This window comes from Staurois parvus, unplaced genomic scaffold (assembly GCF_062004578.1).
Source record: "Staurois parvus isolate SC_StPar_1 unplaced genomic scaffold, SC_StPar_1.0 ptg001046l, whole genome shotgun sequence".
In the NCBI taxonomy this organism is placed as follows: domain Eukaryota; kingdom Metazoa; phylum Chordata; class Amphibia; order Anura; family Ranidae; genus Staurois; species Staurois parvus.
This window is the reverse complement of record NW_028318842.1, coordinates 225,202-247,754: the sequence shown is the minus strand read 5'-3', so window position 1 is coordinate 247,754 and position 22,553 is coordinate 225,202. Positions and strand designations below refer to the sequence as shown.

At 49.8% G+C, this 22,553-nt stretch overlaps 1 protein-coding gene across 1 annotated transcript; it reads left to right on the top strand.

Annotated features, from left to right (window-relative positions):
- Positions 1 to 12,446: 12,446 nt before the first annotated feature.
- LOC149440906 (vomeronasal type-2 receptor 26-like) lies at positions 12,447 to 13,849 on the top strand. Its single transcript, XM_089657996.1, has one exon. The coding sequence runs from the start codon at positions 12,461 to 12,463 to the stop codon at positions 13,337 to 13,339; it is 879 nt and encodes a 292-aa protein (XP_089514122.1). The 5' UTR covers positions 12,447 to 12,460; the 3' UTR covers positions 13,340 to 13,849.
- Positions 13,850 to 22,553: the final 8,704 nt, after the last annotated feature.

Here is a 22,553-nt window from a genome sequence, read left to right as displayed (position 1 = left end):
CTGTAATACATACATTTTACATGCGCATGGCCCAAATGCAGCCTTCAGAGCTTTAATTAAGCCACACGAGAGACATATGAATAACACTCATATATGACACATTTAAAGTTCAACCTGTAATAGAAAATCTCCATGACACTCCCTCCTGTTTTATCATATTCTTTTCATGTCCCTTCTTGATCTTCTTCAGCTTGATGGGTGTAGTCTCAAAACCTTAAAGAGTTAGTCTTAGTTCCTGTAGTTGTCCCTGAGAATAGAGCACCACGGGGTACCTGAAACAACAAGATCCGACACAGACTCGACGCAAACAGGCTTGATTGAAGCAATGATCCTCAAGAGCGTTGGAACCTTCACTAAAGGAAGGCTCTTGCAAAAACCACAAACAGAACTTTTTTAAACTGTTCCGGCAAATGGAACCGGACTTGTGGTATAAATAAGGCTTGTGATCCCACGGTGGTCCGGGGACATCCAGCAGCAGATTCTCAAATTGCCCCTGCAGACGGGGCCACACAAGGCTGGTCTCGACCCAGACGGTTTTCCAAAAAGCGGACACAAACAACGATGAGGCTTGATGCTTGCTTGGAGGTCTTGGAGAACATGGTCTTCAGGGAGATAAATTAGAGGGATGCCAGGACGTATTCTGCAGAGAAGTTGACTGGTTGGTGAGGTCTTCCTCTGATCAGTGGTTGGAGTGGGATCCCAGGAGCGGGAATGGAGATGTGGTCATCTGCCCGAGCTTGGCTTACACGGTTGATGAGGCAACAGGAACATCTCACCGCGGCATACAAAAGGCAAAGGAAAAAGAGAAGCATCAGGACATACACTCCCACTTCCTTCAACCAAGATCCGATGGAGAACAGGAAATCTCCCAATCCTCCCAAACCCTTGAAAGGATTCCAACCCTCACTAGCTATAGCTCTAGCTTTTCCCTTTAGTTCACTAACTTTGTCCATATGGGCCTGGACCTTGTCATCGGTGTCTTCTATCCAAGTACAACAATCCTCTCCGATGAACTCACAGAGCCCCCCTTTGGCAGCCAAAAGGTAATCGAGGGCCATCTTCTCCTGAAGCACTAAAATTCCCATCTGCCGTTGTTCTTGGGCAATTTCTCTGACAGCCTCTACGGTCTCGTTAAACATACTATCCACGATGACAGAAAAATTGTTCAGGCGCTTCATAAGTTCTATTCCCCAACCTGTCTATGAGGGGAACCAAGCCCATGCCTGGTCGCCCTCAGAGAACAGCTCCCTGCGAACTCTCCCTGCCATCCCTACCTTCTTGTGGACCATCAACTCTTCATGATCCATCACTACATAGGATGCGGGGACTTGTTTTATGAGGGCACACGAACCTTTCGCGTTCTGGTGAAATGTTATATAGGCTGCCGAACCACACAGAAAATAGTACGGACCTGTCAGAGCAGAGCAGGAGGAGTTCTTCGTTCGGCCTCTGGCACTGAGTAACAGTTGCACAGACTAGGGGATTGCTCCCTCAGTCTGCATATCACATCCCTCCTTCCAGCAAATGTGGTCTGGTCGGTCAGTGTGGTTACTCAGAAGGGAAGTCAGATTGACAGTTATACCTCCCTCGCAGGTTGTAGTCCCAACAAACTTGTTACCTGTGCCAAAGCTGATGTTAAAGCACACCTGAGGGCTGCCTAGCTGTCCAGTTACCCATAATGGACTGACGAGGGCACTACAGAAGCTAGAGCTAATATTGGTACTGAAACTGATGTTACCTGCTAAAAATGTGTCATTAAGTTCTACAGACAAATGTCTACATGGGGGCTGACCAGGGGTCCTTTGCTTTTTCATGCCGACCCGGATGTCATACACGTAACCTGTAAGCTGTGAATGCAATGATGACAACTGTTGAGGAAAGTACAACCCTGTTTTGGGAGGTCCCCCAAACAACACCTCGTAGGGTGGAAGCCCATGTGGTTGCCGAGGGGCATTCCGGATGGAATAGAGGGCAATGGGGAGACACTCAGGCCAAGGTTTTTGGGTATCGGCCATGATTTTGGAGCTCCTGTTTTTAAGGATTCCGTTGAGACGTTCAACCTTACCGCTACTCTCGGGGTGATACGGGGTGTGTACTCCTTGGTTGATGTGAAGGGCTTTACATACCTCTGCAAAGATCTGTCCAGTGAAGTGTGACCCCCCTATCGGACTGAATGGTTTCAGGTAGATTCCAGCGGCACACAACCTCAGACAGGATCTTCTTTGCCGTGGTACTAGCGTTGGCACACGTAACGGGCCACGCAACTCACATGCCCTGGCCAGTGCACACAGCTCAGCTTCCTGAGCTGACATATGTGCGTTCAAAGAGCCCTTTTCCACAACCAGTTATAATACATAAGGGGGGGGTATGATCTCCATGTATAATACATAAGGGGGGATATGATCTCCATGTATAATACATAAGGGGGGATATGATCTCCATGTATAATACATAAGGGGGGATATGATCTCCATGTATAATACATAAGGGGGATATGATCTCCATGTATAATACATAAGGGGGATATGATCTCCATGAATAATACATAAGGGGGGATATGATCTCCGTGTATAATACATAAGGGGGGGTATGATCTCCATAAATAATACATAAGTGGGGATATGATCTCCATGTATAATACATAAGAGGGATATGATCTCTATGTATAATACATAAGGGGGATATGATCTCCATGTATAATACATAAGGGGGGATATGATCTCCGTGTATAATACATAAGGGGGGGTATGATCTCCATGTATAATACATAAGGGGGGATATAATCTCCATGTATAATACATAAGGGGGGGGGGTATGATCTCCATGTATAATACATAAGGGGGGATATGATCTCCATGTATAATACATAAGGGGGGGTATGATCTCCATGTATAATACATAAGGGGGGATATGATCTCCATGTATAATACATAAGAGGGGGATATGATCTCCATGTATAATACATAAGGGGGATATGATCTCCATGTATAATACACAAGGGGGGGATACGATCTCCATGTGTAATAGATAAGGGGGGATATGATCTCCATGTATAATACATAAGGGGGGGTATGATCTCCATGTATAATACATAAGGGGGGTATGATCTCCATGTATAATACATAAGGGGGATATGATCTCCATGTATAATACATAAGGGGGGGATATGATCTCCATGTATAATACATAAGGGGGGATATAATCTCCATGTATAATACATAAGGGGGGGTATGATCTCCATGTATAATACATAAGGGGAGATATGATCTCCATGTATAATACATAAGGGGGGGTATGATCTCCATGTATAATACATAAGGGGGGATATGATCTCCATGTATAATACATAAGAGGGGGATATGATCTCCATGTATAATACATAAGGGGGATATGATCTCCATGTATAATACATAAGGGGGGATATGATAACCATGTATAATACATAAGGGGGGATATGATCTCCCTGTATAATACATAAGGGGGATATGATCTCCATGTATACTACATAAGGGGGGATATGATCTCCATGTATAATACATAAGGGGGATATGATCTCCATGTATAATACATAAGGGGAATATGATCTCCATGTATAATACATAAGGGGGGATATGATCTCCATGTATAATACATAAGGGGGGATATGATCTCCATGTATAATACATAAGAGGGATATGATCTCCATGTATAATACATAAGGGGGGGATATGATCTCCATGTATAATACATAAGGGGGATATGATCTCTATGTATAATACATAAGGGGGGATATGATCTCCATGTATAATACATAGGGGGGGATATGATAACCATGTATAATACATAAGGGGGGATATGATCTCCATGTATAATACATAAGGGGGGGATATGATAACCATGTATAATACATAAGGGGGGGATATGATCGCCATGTATAATACATAAGGGGGGATATGATAACCATGTATAATACATAAGGGGGGATATGATCTCCCTGTATAATACATAAGGGGGGGATATGATCTCCATGAGTAATACATAAGGGGGGATATGATCTCCATGTATAATACATAAGGGGGATATAATCTCCATGTATAATACATAAGGGGGATATAATCTCCATGTATAATACATAAGGGGGATATAATCTCCATGTATAATACATAAGGGGGATATGATCTCAATGTATAATACATCAGTGGTTCATATATTATTATTATACAGTATTTATATAGCGCCAAAAAGTTTGCTCAGCGCTGTACATTATAGTGGGGGACAGAACATGAGACGATACAGTAACAATACAATACACGAGAGGTTTGAGGGCCCTACTCCTTTGAGCTTAGAATCTAGGAGAGAGGGGATAGTGGTACAAGAAGAAGAGGCTGTGGGGGATGGAGTGGTGGGAGGAGTGGAGGAGATTGGCTGTTAGGTGAGGGCGGGGTAGGCTTCCCTGAAGAGATGGATTTTCAGGGTGCACCTAAAAGTGAGGAGGGTAGGTGACAGTCTGATGGATTGGGGTCTGGGCAGTTGAGAGGTCAGAGGAGGGGAGTGTTGAGGGGGTTATCATTGGAGGGAGGCTAGGTGGGGTGGAGGATGAGCATTGGCGATGTCCCTACGAATTGTGACGATCTTGTTTTGGAAGTAGTTAGCAATCTTGTGGGTGGTGTGTGAGATACTGGGTGGAGGTGGGGGGGAGAGAGTAGAGAGTTAAAAGTGAAGAGCTGGTGAGGACTGGAGGAGAGGGTATTGATGAGGGTTACGAAGTAGGCTTGTTTGGCAGCGTAGAGGGAGGAGGTGTAGGTGAGGAAAGCAGATTTGTATAGGGTGTACGCTTGTTGGGATCTGGTTTTGCACCATAGTCGTTCCAGCGCACAACAGCATTGTTTAAGATTTTTGGTGTGGTCGTTCTGCCAGGGTTGAAGCAGTCGGGATCTGATGCTACGTGTTGTTACGGGTGCTAAGGAGTCTAGGGCGGCTGACAGTGAATTGTTATAAGCAGTAGCGGCCAGGTCAGCGCAGGACAGGGGAAGGATACTGTCATAGAGTCGGTCAGCTGCAGAGTGGAGAGGGGCAGGGTTCAGGTTGCAGAGGTTACGGCTGGTGATGGTTTGAGGAATGGGGGGGAGGAGTTTGAGGACGGGGAGATGGAGAACATAACGAGGTTGTGGTCAGAGAGAGGGAAAGGGGCTTTTGTGAGGTTGTGGGGGGTGCAGAGATGAGAGAAGACAAGATCCAGGGTGTTCCCATCGGAGTGGGTGGAGGACTGTGTACACTGTGTGAGTGCAAAGGAAGAAGTTAGGTGGAGGAGTTGGGATGTAGCCAGGTTATTGACGTTGATAGGGATATTGAAGTCTCCAAGTATGATAGTGAGTAGCTCAGAGGAGAGGAAGAAGGGTAGCCAGGTGGAGTTATCATCAAGGAAGCGGGATACGGGTCCAGGAGGCCGATAGATTACTGCAATCCTCAGAGGGGAGGGAGAGAATAGCCAGATGCAGTGGGCCTCAAAGGAGGAGAATGATAGAGGGGGGGTTTGGGAGGACCTAGAAGGTGCTCAGTGGTGACAAGAGCATGCCGACCCACCACCTCTAAGACCGCTTGGTCTGGGTGAATGGGTCCAGACGAGACCTCCATAGAAGAGTGCTGCAGGGGAGGTAGAGTCGGTGGCCTGGATCCAGGTTTCGGTGACCGCTAGGAGGTTGAGGGAGCGGGAGATAAAGAGGTCATGGATGGCGGTGAGCTTGTTGCAAACCGATCGGGCATTCAGGAGTTCACACGAGAATGGAGGGGCGGTTGTGGGGAGCAGGGGGACAGGTATTAGGTTAAGGGGGTTGCGGCAGTTTGTGGAAGTAGGAGGGTGCCTAGTGGGTGAGTGAGGTTGTGAGAGACCAGGGTTCGGGGAGATGTCCCTGGTGGTTAGGAGAAGGAGGGTGAGAAAGGTGGCATGAGAGCGGGATGAGCAAGAGCGTGTGAGTCTGCTAGTGGTGGCGTGTGGGTTGGGGGAAGAGTGGAGTATTAGGAGAAGGTGGTAAGAGCCGTAGTGGGGAGATGGAAGCAGTGAGGGTGTGATGTGTAGTTGTTTTGCAGCAGTAGCGGGGTAGAGAGAGGAGATTTTGGGCATGGAGGAGAGGAGTATGAGGAGGAGGAGTACAGGTGGCATTTTAGGAGGATAAGCAGAGTGGTGGACAGTTGAGGGAGGTGAAATGTTTCTCAGGGCACATTGTTGTGGATAGTCCGTCGTGCAGTGGCGTATCACGTTGAAGTAGCTTCTCGTAGCAGGCGTTCTAGTGATTAGGATCTTTCCGTGACAAGAGTTCTCGTGCTTGGGATCGGGATGGGTAGACGGGCTGCGGGTCAGGGCTGGGTTGTGCCGGGGTAGGCGATGGTGGGCCTCACCAGGTTGAGGTCGTCCATTGGGCAGGTCGAGATCATATTTTGGGCTCAGCAGGTCCGGGCAGGGTAGCGGCCTGGAGGGTAATGTTAGACATTGCCATGCTGAGGTCACCAGGTCGAGGTCGTTCGTTGGGCTTAGCAGGTCCTGTCAGGGTTGCGTCGTGGAAGGCGATGGTAGGTCTCACCAGTCTGTGGTCGTCTGCTGGGTACGGCGGCATGGATGCAGGCTCGCTTCTGGTCCCTTTTGTTTGGGGCAGCAGGAGACCGGAGGGCAGCCAGATTGGGTGCTGTAGGCTGTGTGCTGGTGGCTGGATTTTGATGCTGTGAGCCACGTGCTCTGTCAGTGCAGTGTGCTGGGTGACCTGGAGCGGTCCCTGGGCCGAGGCTGGGAACTGGTTGCTGGGTGCTGGCTGTTGCAGAGTGCTGGGAATCAGCCTGGAATCAGCCGATGGGCCGAGGCTGGGTGCTGGGTGCTGGCTGGGTGCTAGTTGCTGGGTGGCCTGAAGTGGACCCTGGGCGGAGGCTGGGTGCAGGTTGCTGTCTGTGGCAGGGTGCTGGGTGGACTGGGGTGGGCCCCTGGGCTGATGGAGAGGGTCCCCGGGAGCAGGCAAGTCAGCAGGGGGCGGAGTGGTGGCGATCTTGGCCATCAATCGGCGTTCTGGGTCTCAGCTGTGGCAAAAAGTGAGGCCGTGGCTTCGTAAGCCGCAAATCCTGGAGCTCCGGGATTGGGCTGAAACTGGCCCAGCACTCCTCCCTGGGTGCTTATCGGGGGCCACAGGGTGCTGGGGGCCCCTTTGGAGTCCGCTGCCATCCGGATGGGGACTTGGGCGATGGAGCTCCTGACTACAGGACTACTCCGGTCGCCATCTTCGACATATAGTGAACTCGGTTTAGAGTTATTCACCCTGAGGTCATCACAGAGGACAAGGGGGCGCTCTTTACTTCTGGAGGAAAAGAGATTTAATCTCCAAACACGGAAAGGTTTCTTCAGAGTAAGAGCTGTGAGAATGTGGAATAGACTCCCTCAAGACTTGGTTGTGGCCAGCTCAGTGGATTGCTGTAGGAAAGTCCTGGATTCTTTCTTGGATACACAGAATATAACTGGATAGAACATTTATAGGGAGAGTTGATCCAGGGAATATCCGATTGCCTCTCGGGGGGTCAGGAAGTAATTTTTTTCCCTGTAGGAGCAAATTGGATCGTGCTTTGCTGGGTTTGTGTCTTCCTCTGGATCTATTGTGGGTGTAGGATTATAACTATTTGTTTTTTGGTTGAACTGGATGGACTTTTGTCTTTTTTCTGCCATACTATAGGGCTCTAATTACACATTTATCACTTCCATCAGCTCTACCCCCACAGTTATAACCCTTTGTACCACTTGCCCGACCCTATTAGATTGTGAGCTCTTATGTGCCGGGCCCTCTTAATACTCTAGTTTTTATTGCATTGTAACTGTATTGTCTCCCTTTATATCCCTTTAAAGATCTGTGTAAACTGTGGGCGCTATAAAAATCCTGTATAATAATAACAGGACAGCTCTGAATTTCTGACATAATAAACAGGTATTTTTTTTAATTTTCATTCATTATTGAAACAAAATGTTTACAATGGTATATTTAACAGGCCAAACGGTAGGAAAAAAGAGATGTTCATTTTCAGGGTTTTCAGACATTATAAATTGAAACTCCCCATTATCACTTTTTGTCTATTTATTGTGCATATCTTTTTTTTTCACCACATACTAATGTGCATAATGTGCAGTCTCTACACATAGGAGTTCAACTGTGTAATTATCTATCTATCTATCTATCTATCTATCTATCTATCTATCTATCTATCTATTATCTATCTATCTATCTATCTATCTATCTATCTATTATCTATCTATCTATCTATCTACCAGGCCCTACCGCTCCCACAGACACCGGACCCCTAGCACCCTTAGTCGCTGGCCCGCAGCATCCGCATGCACTGGCTCACTTCACCCACGGACACCAAGTCCTACTGCACCTAGCTACACCTAGCCCACTCCACCTCCAGACGTCTGTCCACACCACCGCCTGACGACGACCCTTCAACACCTCCTGACGCCAGGCCCTCCAGCACCTTCAGCGCCTCCCGACGCCGAGCCCTCAGCACCTGACGCCTGGCCTCAACATATCCAGTCACCGAGCCGCCAGCATCACCAGACGCCGTGCCTACCAACACCCCCGGACATCGCGTCCTATGACCCCTCCGCTCGCCGAACCACCGTACCCACTCAAGATGCGTCACAGCACCCACGGACGCCAGCAGACTGCATCCACAGACTGCAACCAGCCAGCTGCTGACCCAGCTGCCCTCTTCTCTCACTCTCCCACTTCAGAAGGACTCAAATGGACTCCTCCATGGCAATACAGACTCTCCACATCACCTTGCCCTGACCTGTATCCCGCCACCTCCCCGACCTGTCCAGCACTCCGCTCACCCCAACATGCCACCTGCACTCCTCTTCCTTGTATTCCTCTCCTCCATCCCAAAATTCGCCTCCCTCTACCCGCCTACCCCCCCAAACAGCTCTACATTGCCCCTTCACTTCTCCCCTCTTCCCACTATGGCACTCACCACCTCCTCCTGCTATTCCACTCCCCCGTCGACCCACGTGCCACCACTATCAGACCCACACACTCCTGCACCTCCCATGCCACCTTCCTCACCCTTCTCCTTCTCCTATCCACTGGGGACATCTCCCCAAACCCTGGCCCCTCACCACCCCACCCCCCTAGGGACCCCCCTGCTCCTGCCTGCTGCTGCAACCCCCTCAACCTCATACCTGTGCCCCTCCTCCCTGCATCCAACCCCCCTCTCTCGGTTGCACTCCTGAACGCCCGCTCAGTATGCAACAAGCTTACCGCCATCCATGACCTCTTTATCTCCCGCTCCCTCAACCTCATAGCGGTCACCGAGATCTGGGTACAGGCCACTGATTCTACCTTCCCTGCGGCACTCTCCTATGGAGGTCTCGTCTGATCCCATTCACCCAGACCGAGAGGTCACAGAGATGGTGGTGTTGGCTTGCTCCTATCACCGCTGAGCACCTTCCAGGTCCTCCCTAACCCCCCTCTCTATCATTCTCCTCCTTCAAGGCTCACTGCATCCGACTCTACTCCCCCACCCCCCTAAGGATCGCAGTGATCTACAGGCCTCCCGGATCCATACCCCGCTTCCTGGATGACTTCGCCGCCTAGCTTCCCTTCTTCCTCTCCTCTGAGCTACCGACCATCATCCTTGGGGACTTCAATATCCCCATCAACGACAACAACCCGGCTACTTCCCATCTCCTCCACCTAAGCTCCTCCTTTGCGCTCACACAGCGCACGCAATCCTCCACCCACATTGATGGGAACACCCTGGACCTTGTCTTCTCCCACCTCTGTACCCTCAACCAGTTCACTAACACCCCCCTCCCTCTCTCCAACCACCACCTCCTCACATTCTCCGTCTCCCCTTCCCCTAACTCCCCCCCCCCCAAAATGCCAAACCATCACCAGCCGCAACCTCCGCAACCTGCACCCGGCCCCCCTCCACTCGGCTGCCGACCGCTTACACGATAGCATCCTTCCACTGTCATGTCTTGACCTAGCCACCTCCACGTACAACGACTCACTGTCAGCTGCCCTACACTCTCTGGCACCCCTAACCACACGCAACATCAAACCTAGGCCGCTTCAACCATGGCAGAACGACCATACTAAATGCCTCAAACGTCGCAGTCGCACTCTGGAGTGAATATGGCGCAAAACCAGGTCCCCTTGTGCATTCTCCCTCTACAAATCTGCCTTCCTCACCTACACCTCCTCCCTCCACACCGTCAAGCAGGCCTACTTCGTAAACCTGATCAACACCCTCTCCACCTGCCCTCCCCGACTCTTCTCCACCTTCAACTCCCTGCTCTCTCCCCCTCCTCCTCCACTCAGCACTTCACTCACCGCCAATGAGATTGCCACTCATTTCCACAACAAGTTTGACACAATCCGTAAGGACATAGTCAACTCGCAATCTACCTCCCCACCCAGCCTCCCCCCCATCACCCCCCCATCTCTCCCCTCCTCTGACCTCGCAACCGCACTGCCCCCCACCACACCCAAGGCCCCGCTTACCGTAACCCCCCCAACAATGTACTCCTTCAACCCTGCTACCACTGAGGAAGTCACCAGGGTCTTCTCAGAAGCCCACCTCACCACCTGCCCCCTGGACCCTATCCCCTCTCAACTCCTCCAGTCACCCCCCTCCTCCCTTAACCACTCCCTCACCCGCATCTTCAATCTCTCTACTGGCGCATTCCCCTCCCCCCTAAAGCATGCACACATCACCCTCATACTCAAAAAGTCCTCCCTGGACCCCACTGACCCAAACAACCTTAGACCCATCTCCCTGCTGCCATTTACTTCCAAGCTCCTTGAGCGCCTAGTCTACGATCGCCTAAGCGCCCACCTGACAACAACCTCCTTGATCCACTACAGTCCAGCTTCCGTCCCCTACACTCCACCAAAATCGCCCTCCGCAAAATCACTAACGACCTGCTAACCGCCAAAGCCAAAGGCGACTACTCTGTCCTCCTTCTCCTGGACCTCTCCGCGGCCTTTGACACAGTTGACCACCCCCTCCTCCTTAATAAACTTCTCTCCCTTGGCATCAGAGACACCGCTCTCTCCTGGTTCTCCTCTTACCTATCCTGACGATCCTTCAGCATTTCCTACAACGGTGCCACCTTCCCTTCCCTCCCCCTCTCTGTTGGGGTCCCCCTAGGCTCTGTCATTGGACCCCTTCTCTTCTCCATCTACACCTCCTCCCTTGGCAAACTCATACACTCCCACGGCTTCAACTATCACCTCTACGCCGATGACACTCAAATTTACCTCTCCACCCCTCACCTCACCCCCACATTCTCCGCCCGCATCACTCACCTAAACGACATCTCAGACTGGATGTCGCTCCATTTCCTCAAGCTTAACCTCTACAAAACCGAGCTCCTCATCTTTCCCCCTGCCCACTTACCCCCCCCCCCATCCTATCCATCACTACCAACAACACCACCATCAATCCCGTCCCGCAAGCCAAAGTCCTTGGCGTCATTCTGGACTCTAACCTTTCCTTTCAACCTCATGTCAAATCACTTACAAACACATGCAGGCTCCACCTCCGCAACATCGCCAAGATACGCTCCTTCCTTACCCCAGACACCACTAAACTACTCGTGCACTCCCTGATTATCTCACACCTCGACTACTGCAACTCCCTTCTCACAGGCCTACCCCAGTGCAGGCTCTCCCCGCTCCAGACCATCCTAAACTCAGCGGCCAGACTCATTCACCTCACCAACAGCTCCACCTCTGCCACCCCCCTCTGCCTATCCCTCCACTGACTCCCGATTGCCCAACACATCAAATTCAAACTACTAACCCTGACCTACAAAGCACAACACTGCCCCTAACTACCTCACCAACCTGATTACCAAGTACCACCCTACCCGTACCCTTCGCTCTTCACAGGACCTCCTTCTATCTTGCTTTCTGGTCTCCTCCTCCCACACATGATTGCAAGACTTCTCAAGGTCCTCCCCCATCCTCTGGAACTCACTGCCCCAGTCCATCAGACTGTCACCTTCCCTCCTCACCTTCAGGCGCTCCCTGAAAACTCACCTCTTCAGGGAAGCCTACCCCTCCCTCACCTAACAGCCGTTCTCCTTCATTCTTCCTACCACTCCATCCCCCACAGCCACTTCCTCCTGTGCTACTACCCCCTCCCTCCTAGATTGTAAGCTCGAAAGAGTAGGGCCCTCTAACCCCTCGTCCACTGTTGTTGTTGCTGTTCTGTTTCTTGTATTGTCCCCCCCACTCTATTGTACAGCGCTGAGTAAACCCTTTGGTGCTATATAAACTCGATGTAATAATAATAATAATAATAATATCTATCTATCTCCCACAATTAACTGATGGAGATCCCATTGCAAGCTGTGAGACAACACAAGACAGTTCATTTCTTCAGAAGCTCTGACCCCGATGCTCATTGTGTTTGTATTGTTCTTCCTGCAGACAGTGAAAACTGCATGAAATGTCCTGATGATGAATGGCCAAATGAGAAGAAGGATCGCTGTGTTCCAAGAGTGGTGGAATTTCTCTCCTACACTGATGACACCATTGTTGCCGTATTTTCAGCTGTCTCCATCCTCTGTTGCCTTCTGACTGGTTTAATATTGGGGGTATTTATATATTACCGGGACACCCCCATTGTTAAAGCCAATAACCGGAACCTGAGCTATCTTCTCCTGGTCTCCATCATGCTGAGCTTCCTCTGTGTCTTCTTGTTCCTTGGCCATCCAGTAGATGTGACCTGCATGCTGCGTGTCACCTCTTTTGGTGTCATCTTCTCAGTTGCCGTCTCTTCTCTACTTGCCAAAAGTATCATGGTGTGTATTGCCTTTAAGGCCACCAAACCTGGGAGTCACTGGAGGAAATGGATGGGAACCAAACTGCCCAATTGTATCATTTGTGTCTTCTCACTGGTCCAAGTCATAATCTGTGTGACTTGGTTGTCTATTTCTCCCCCCTTCCAGGATCGAGACATTCACTCTTATCAGGGGAAGATCATCATTCAGTGTAATGAGGGTTCAGTTATCGGCTTCTACTCTGTCTTGGGATATATGGGGCTTCTGGCAGCTGTGAGCTTCATTATAGCTTTTTTAGCCAGGACATTACCGGACAGTTTTAATGAGGCCAAGTACATCACCTTCAGCATGCTGGTGTTCTGCAGTGTCTGGATTGCCATGATCCCGGCCTATCTGAGCACCAGAGGGAAATACATGGTGGCTGTGGAGGTCTTTGCTATAATAGCATCAAGTTCTGGACTTCTTGGCTGTATATTCTTCCCAAAATGTTACATAATTCTGTTCAGACCTGACCTGAATACAAAGACAGTTATCCGCTGATATGTATGGAGCAACACTGGGCTACCTGTCATTATGGCATTATCTCTATTATTATATATATATTTTAGTATTGTACTCGTGTTTGGGAATTTAAATATTTAATACTTACCTCTTCGGTAGATGGTGAGTCTAATTGAGTCTCTCTTGAAGAGCTATGGATGCCACTAGTATCAGATACTTTGGGTTTGTTGGAAACCTTGTCCCCTGCTGGGTGTAGTGATTCCTCCCATCAGCCGTTACATCACTACAGAACAATGTAGTCTCTTATTGAGGAGGAACCACAGTGACCAGAGGGGGACAAAGTATCAAAAACATCCTAAACCGTCAGATACCAGAGACACCCATCACTCAAGAGAGGGAAGATTTCTGTCATCACCTTCCATAAAGGTAAATATTAAACACGTTCTCTTAGAAGATGATTGTGATGTCATTTGTCAGTGTCACATTCATTATATTTATCATTGTATGTAGATGTATCCGACTATATCAATAAATTCATAAAGCAGTAAAGGTGTACAGAAGAATGAAGTCATACAAATTACAGGAGCATAAATGACACGAAGAAAAACAGTAATGCAAACAGCAGGTCACATAGAATTAGTAGACTGAACGGAAGTTTACAGCCATAGTAATGGTGGAGAACAAATGTCTTCATCTTGGGGATGTAAGAGGGAAGGAAAAGGGAGTATAGAGAGGGAAGTTAAAGTGGAGCTCCACCCAAAAGGGGAAGTTCCACTTGAAGCCTTTGTCCCTCGCTCCTCATTAAGGATTGGCACCTTTGGAGAGCGGTTACCCGAATTTAACAGGTACCCGCTCCCACTTCCCCTGCAATCGCCTGGGCAATCGGAAGTGGAAGTTGTCCTCCCCCCCTCCCTCCCCGTAGTCTTTTGTGTCACGTGACAGGACCCAGAAGACTAAGGGGCCATTCACGAAGCGCAGCGCTTCTCCCGCATGCTCAGTGGGCACCCCGGCTGTGAAGCTGCAAGCTGTCACAGCCGGGTGCCCACACTGAAGATGGCGGGGAGAGAATACAGCCGGTGAAATCAGAGGTGGTGGTGAGGACACCGCGGGACCCAGGGACAGGTAAGTGGCCGTATTTTAAAAGTCAGCAGCTACAGTTTTTGTAGCTGCTGACTTTTATTTTTTTTCCATGTGGAACTCCGCTTTACGGTTAAGGCAGGGTAGAAGGAGGAGAAATATTGGAGGAGGGTAATCAAACATGGGAGTGGACTAACAATACAAGGAAATAGTTCCAGTCAGCAATACAAGGCAATGTAAGTACATGTCATCAATCTTATAAAGTACAATCTGCGTTATTTAGTCATATGGACCAAATTAGAATGAATTTTTTGTGCTAATAATTTTTTTTAATTCTGGTATTTTTTCCATTTCACATTGGTAGTTTAAATCTCTAAGAGTGTTGACCATACTGGGCTGTGAAAGGGAATTCCATATTCTAACAATGGTGCGTTCAGCTGCAAAAAGTAGGTAGAGAACCACAAATTTAACATTAAGGGGTATTTGTAAAGTACCTAAATTCAGTAATGTAAGGACAGTGTCAGGTAAGATCTAAGTTACATAGTTAGTCTGGCTGAAAAAAGACAAAAGTTCATCCAGTTCAACCATAGAAAAAAAAAGTTATAATCCTACACCCACGGTTGATCCAGAGGAAGGCAAAAAAAACCCAGTGCCCTATAATATTAGAGGCTAGGAAGTAGATAGCATTCCAGTAAGGGTGCCATAAAATATGGGGAAAAATCTTGTTTCTCCACATAGTCACCAGCACCTAGGGGACCATGTCAGGTATAATTTAGGTAACTTGAAGGGGGTAGAATACCAATGATGGAGTGTTTTTTGGCCAAGTTCCCGGTGACTGAAACAGTAGAGCTTATATATAGTGGAGAGTGCGGCTTTCCAGCTCGCCTTGGTGAGGACTTTATCTATGTTCCCCTCGCACACATTCTTGGAAGTACGGCTCATCAATGGTGGGTGATGTAGTAACTACCAGCTGGGACTGGAAACATCCTAGGCAAACGTACATATTCATACAAAATGATAGAAAAATGCCGCAATATAGGTGGATCACCCTATAGAACTACTCTGACTCCTCAGTCAATATAGATGTGGGTTAATGCCGAAGAATTAGATCATACTGAAAAAGGGCCGTCTGTAGTAACGGTTTAAAATGAACCCAAGCAGAGTAGTTAATGGTACAAAAATGACTTTATTATAAATCTGGCATAAAAAAATATGAAACCTTGCAAGGTGAAAAATACACATCACAATATAACAACTTGAGCAATCCGGATTGCAAAGGCCTAATGTCACAAGTTAGCCTGCAGTTTCTTGTTTGTGTGTTCTGACCTCCTTGGTGCAGTGCTGTTCCTGATCCCTTTCACATGTGTGGACTGTCTGTGCTCACCTATGGGCGTCGTCTGCTGTTCTCTGGGTTTTATTTCCTTCCCTTCCATCACTTCCTGGCCCGCCTCCTTGTTTGCCTGCCTATATAAGAAATGCTCAGACTAGGCCACGTTGCCTGAGCAACTTCCTAGTTGTTGGAGCTCCTGTGTGTTGCTACTGCCTCAGGGGCGGACTGACAACTCATGGGGCCCCCGGGCAATAGGGGATCATGAGGCCCCTGTGTCCTTGACCACCCTCAAAGCACACCCAAAAAAAGCCTATAAAAGTTACCAGGGGCATTTCATAGGGCCCCCTACTGACCCCGGGCCCTCGGGCAGTGCCCGAATGGTCAGTCCGCCCCTGTACTGCCTATATCCTGCATTGACTACTCGTATAAGGACCCCAGCTTCCTTCTCTGACTGTGCTTGTTTTCCGCCCATCCTGACCTCGTCCTGACCTCCGTTTGTCTCCTCCCATTGTACTCTGCTCCCCTGAGCGGTCTCCTCATCCTCAGCTGGGTGTACTCAGCGACCGCGACCTGGTCCCAGCTTGCTGCAAGTCCATCCCCACCATCAGGGGCTCTAGTGAAGAAGCAGGCTGGGGTTTAGACTCCTCACCCTGGGGAACCCCAAGTTGACCATCAACAAGGGCTCACTACCACAGGAGCTGACACCTAAGGCTAATAAATATACCATACATCATAGATAAGCTCCATGAAATACAATACAATACATGAAATATAAAATCTGCACGTTTCTAACCCCAGAAACCACTAAACAGCTCATCGACTCCCTCATCATATCACGACTTGATTACTGCAACTCCCTCCTCACTGGCCTGCCTTGTCACTGGCTATCCCCGCTTCAGTCCATCCTGAATACGGCTGCCAGACTCATTCACCTTTCCAACCGTTCCATCTCCGCCACCACCCTCTGCCAATCCCTCCACTGGCCTCCACTCAGTGTCCTCCACCCCCCTCTGCCAATCCCTCCACTGGCCTCCACTCAGTGTCCTCCACCCCCCTCTGCCAATCCCTCCATTGGCCTCCACTCAGTGTCCTCCACCCCCCTCTGCCAATTCCTCCACTGGCCTCCACTCAGTGTCCTCCACCCCTCCGTTGCCAATCCCTCCACTGGCTTCCGATTGCGCAACGGATCAAATTCAAAATCCTAACGCTGACGTACAAAGCTGTCCACCATACTGCCCCAAACTACATCAGTGACCTAATATCCAAGTACCGCCCAAAACGCACACTCTGCTCCTCACAAGACCTCCTTCTCTCTAGTTCCCTGGTCTCCTCCTCGCATGCCCGCCTCCAGGACTTTTACAGGGTGTCACCCATCCTCTGGAACTCCCTGCCCCAACCCATCAGATTATCCTCTACTCTCCTCACCTTTAGGCGCACCCTGAAAACCCACCTCTTCAGGGAAGCCTACCCCACCCCTTGCTAACCTGCCGACCTCCTCCACTCTTCCTACCACTCCATCCCCCACAGCTATCTCCTCCTGTACCACCATCCCCTCCCTCCTAGATTGTAAGCTCGAAAGAGCAGGGCCCTCGATCCCCTCATATTTTGTATTGTATTGGTATTGTTCTGTCACATGTTCTGTCCCCCACTATAATGTACAGCGCTGAGCGAACTATTGGCGCTTTATAAATACTGTATAATAATAATAATGAAATAAACACAATCCATTATTCACAGAAGCGGTAAATTTATATTATTATTTTACAGTATTTATATAGCGCCAAAACGTTTGCTCAGCGCTGTACATTATAGTGGGGGACAGAACATGAGACAATACAGTAACAATACAATACACGAGGGGTTCGAGGGCCCTGCTCCTTGGAGCTTACAATCTAGGAGGGAGGGGATAGTGGTACAGGAGGAAATGGCTGTGGGGGATGGAGTGGTAAGAGGAGTGGAGGAGATCGGCTGTTAGGTGAGGGCAGGATAGGTTTCCCTGAAGAGATGGGAAGAAATACCACCTTACTTGGTAAATGAATTGCAATATGTCATCGTCAATTACAAAAATATATGTTAGATGGCATATTAGCTGAGCATAAGGATGATAAGTGTTCCAATCACCCCATGAGGATTGAAATGGGATCATGTAAACCCCAGAGGAACAAAAATAATCATACAGGCCCAGGAGCAAATATATACATATCACAACATGCCAATAAAGATGATGGAATACGGCAACGTTAGCAATCAATAAGGGACAACAGATATTAGGCCATGTAAGGCTCCATGTATACGGGACACTTCTGAACGATAGAAACAGATTGCTGGAAAATGCAGGTTAAAAACCATCTGTTTAGCTGTGTTTATGTGTGTTATGGAACCGACCCCAGACTGCACTTGGATACTTCCGTTAGACTCCTGCTTCCCCGTCCGAATATCGACAACAGACACCACCGCTGACCATACAAGACTAGACGACACCAGTCTTGAAGTAAACCAGGAAGTAGCCTAGTTTATTTTAACACAGATACAAGATATATACACTCAGGGGATAATCCCCCCTCCCTGCATAATGACACAGGGCGAGGCAATCTACATTTAGTTACAAGAGACACACCAGCAGACAGTCCCATCAGGAGGGAGGTCTGCTGGAGACACCCCCCACCAAGCCAATACCCATAAACACATACATCCCATAATATTTTGCGCCCATGCAAGACATACAATAGAACATTTGGATGCAACCACATGGCATTAAACAATCAACAACCCCCCCACCCCAATATTAGGACAGATCACCCTGTACCCCTAACAGGCACAGGGTGACTTACATATAAGAGGGATATGGTGAGCTGAGACAGGGGTCTCCCCACCCCTCTAAAGTAAGTTGAGTTCCATGGGCCCCCCACTCCTGTGACATAGTGCGTTTGCGTTTTGAAGTGTTTTTTTAAAGATAAGCACAGGAGAACCTCCCAAAGGCCCAGAATGCATTGAAAAGTTGTAAATTATGAACTATTTCAGACTGTTTCAGAGAAATGCAGAGAATAGAAGCAGAGACAGCAGTATGTGTTGAGATTAGCTGAGCTGGGAGTTGCTCATTAACATTTCTTTTGTTTCCAAGGGTGGAAAAGTGTCAGGTGGAGGGAGTCATTAAGGCCACTTGGCAGGGGGTCTTCACGAGGAATTTGAGGTGTGAATGATCATTCACATATCTTTTGTTTCCAATGGTGGGAGAGGTCTGAGGTGTGAATGGTCATTACAATATGTAGAGAACTGAAAAAAAATGGGTAATGTGGAAAATGCTCTCAGTCAAGGGATGTGATTTGAAGCCAACAGGAGCGTTCTCCGATCTCAGCTCCCTTCAGAGAGAGTTGGAGTCACACTGTTCACTTCAGGCTGCTCAAATTGTATTATACAGTGGGGCAAAAAAGTATTTAGTCACCACCAATTGTACAAGTTCTCCCACTTACAAAGATGAGAGAGGCCTGTAATTGGCATCATAGGGAGACCTCAACTATGAGAGACAAAATGAGAAAACAAATCCTGACAATCACATTGGCTGATCTGGAAAGAATTTATTTTGCAAATTATGGTGGAAAATAAGTATTTGGTGAATATGAAAAGTTCATCTCAATACTTTGTTATATATCCTTTGTTGGCAATGACAGAGGTCAGACGTTTCCTGGAAGTCTTCACAAGGTTGGCACACACTGTTGCTGGTATGTTGGCCCATCCTCCATGCAGATCTCCTCTAGAGCAGTGATGTTTTGGGGCTGTCGCTGGGCAACACGGACTTTCAACTCCCTCCAAAGGTTTTCTATGGGGTTGAGATCTGGAGACTGGCTAGGCCACTCCAGGACCTTGAAATGCTTCTTACGAAGCCACTCCTTCATTGCCCGGGTGGTATGTTTGGGATCATTGTCATGTTGGAAGACCCAGCCACGTTTCATCTTCAATGCCCTTGCTGATGGAAGGAGGTTTGCACTCAAAATCTCACGATACATGGCCCCATTCATTCTGTCCTGTACATGGATCAGTCGTCCTGGTCCCTTTGCGGAGAAACAGCCCCAAAGCATGATGTTGCCACCCCCATGCTTCACAGTAGGTATGGTGTTCTTTGGATGCAACTCAGCATTCTCTCTCCTCCAAACACGACGAGTTGTGTTTCTACCAAACAGTTCTATTTTGGTTTCATCTGACCATATGACATTCTCCCAATCCTCTTCTGGATCATCCAAATTGTCAGGAATCAAGGAGTGACCAGAAAGGTGTGGACTGACACAGGGAAACGCAGGTTTCAGATATAGTATAATACAGGTTATTAGCCACCCAGATATATATATATATAAACGCACAGTGAGCAAACTAACCTTCCACTAATCTTAGGAGGTGCAGGAACACAGGCGTAGTCAGGGCTGGAGAGGTGGAATGGTCAGGCCGGCCGTAGGGTTCTGTAACGACTGCCTGGTGGTACCTCTAGCGGTCCTCAGGGCAGGATTCCCCAGGGCACGGAGTCTAAGTCCCAGTCTGCTATTCACCAGGGCCCCTGATGGTGGGGATGGACTTGGAGCAGACAGGAACCAGGTCGCGGCCCCTGAGTACACCTGCTAGTGATAGAGGGATCCGCCAGAGGTACGTGCAGGTACGGCTGGATCCGTGCAGGATGGATGGATGGCAGAGTAGTGAGTGTGGTCAGACGGGCCAAGTCAGCAACGTGCGGGCAGCAAGGTATCAAAGGAGCAGGCAGAGAATGGTCAAGGTCACAAGCCGGGTTCAGTAACTCACGGACAGCGCAGTACAGAGGATCAGGCAGAAGGATGGTCAGGGATGAGCCAGTAGTCAGAACAGGAGACGGTCAACAGGAATCAGGATCAGGCAGGGTCGGCAACAAGGTATCTTCTCACAGGAACTAGGAACAGGATACAGGGGCTCATGGGAAAACATACACCAAGGCCCAGAGCACAGGCCTGGTCATGCCTTATATACACCTTTCTGTAATCAGCCCCAGGTTTGGCTGATTGTGAGCTTCTGGCTGCTAAGAGCACCCGCTGGTCAGCTCTGGTACTGCAGCCCACACGGCAGGAGAGTCCCACCACCAGTGCTGAGAGCACCCGCTGGTCAGCTCTGGTACTGCAGCCCACACGGCAGGAGAGTCCCACCACCAGTGCTGAATCCATTCCTGACACAAATGCTCTCTAGCAAACTTCAGCCGTCCCGGACATGTACTGGCTTAAGCAGGGGGACACGTCTGGCACTGCAGGATCTGAGCCCCTGGCGGCGTAGTGTGTTACTGATGGTAGCCTTTGTTATGTTGGTCCCAGCTCTCTGCAGGTCATTCACTAGGTCCCCCGTGTGGTCCTGGGATTTTTGCTCACCGTTCTTGTGATCATTTTGACCCCATCGGGTGAGATCTTGCGTGGAGCCCCAGATGGAGGGAGATTATCAGTGGTCTTGTATGTCTTCCATTTTCTAATTATTGCTCCCACAGTTGATTTATTCACACCAAGCTGCTTGTGTCAGGGCTCCAGGGTATGACCAGAGGTATGTGACTGACGCAGGGAAACGCAGGCTTCAGATAAGTTATAAACAATGTAATTTATTAACACTAACAATACAAACATAAACGCAGTGCAATACTAAAACATAACACAGTGCAAACGAACCAAACCACCCACAGATAATACATACAATGCAAGCGTCGTCAGGCAGGCCGGGTCAATAACAAACGGGCAGGTAGGTACAGGGGGAGCAGGCAGAGAGTAGTCAGGTCACGAGCAGGGTACAGCAACTAACAGGCAGGTAGGTACAGGGGGTCAGGCAGAGAATGGTCGGGGTCACAAGCCAGGGATCAGAACAGGAGAAGTCAGCAGAGGTAAGAATCAAGCCGGGTCAGCAACAAGACAGGAACAGGAACAGGATGCAGGAACAGGATACAGGGCCCAGGAAAAACACACACCAAGGCAGAGTCTGCAGGTCTGGCCATCCCTTAAATACACCAGTATAAGCAGTTCCAGGTGTTTAGCTGGCTGCAAGGTTGAGTCTCTGATTGCTGGGATCACCCGCTGGCCAGCCCTGGTACTGCAGCTCATAAGGCAGGTGAGTCCCACCATTGCTGGCCAGTCCATTCCTGACAGTACCCCCCCCCTCAAGGAGCGGCCTCAGGACGCTCCAAACAGTCCTAGCTGGGCAAAATGTTCCACCACCCGGGTCTGGTAACTGGCGGGATATCAAAGACTGGCACACCGGGCAGGACTCCGGGCAGCGGCACACCGGGCAGGGGCACACCGGGCAGAGGCACATCGGGCTGGACTCCGGGCAGAGGCACATCGGGCTGGACTCCGGGCAGAGGCACATCGGGCTGGACTCCGGGCAGAGGCACATCGGGCTGGACTCCGGGCAGAGGCACATCGGGCTGGACTCCGGGCAGAGGCACATCGGATTACCAGGTGAAGCAGCAGGCAGCGGGCCACCAGGCGGAGCAGCAGGCACCGGGCCACCAGACGGAGCAGCAGGCACCGGGCCACCGGGCGGAGCAGCAGGCACCGGGCCACCGGGCGGAGCAGCAGGCACCGGGCCCCCGGCGGGGCGACAGGCATCGGGCCCCCAGGCGGGGCGACAGGTCTCGGGCCCCCAGGCGGAGCGGAGGGCGCCGGACCCCCAGGTGGAGCGACAGGTCTCGGGCCCCCAGGCGGAGCGGCGGGTGCCGGACCCCCAGGCGGAGCGACAGGTCTCGGGCCCCCAGGCGGGGCGGCGGGCGCCGGACCCCCAGGCGGAGCGACATTTCTCGGGCCCCCAGGCTGGGCGACAGGTCTCAGGCCCCCAGGCGGGGCGACAGGTCTCAGGCCC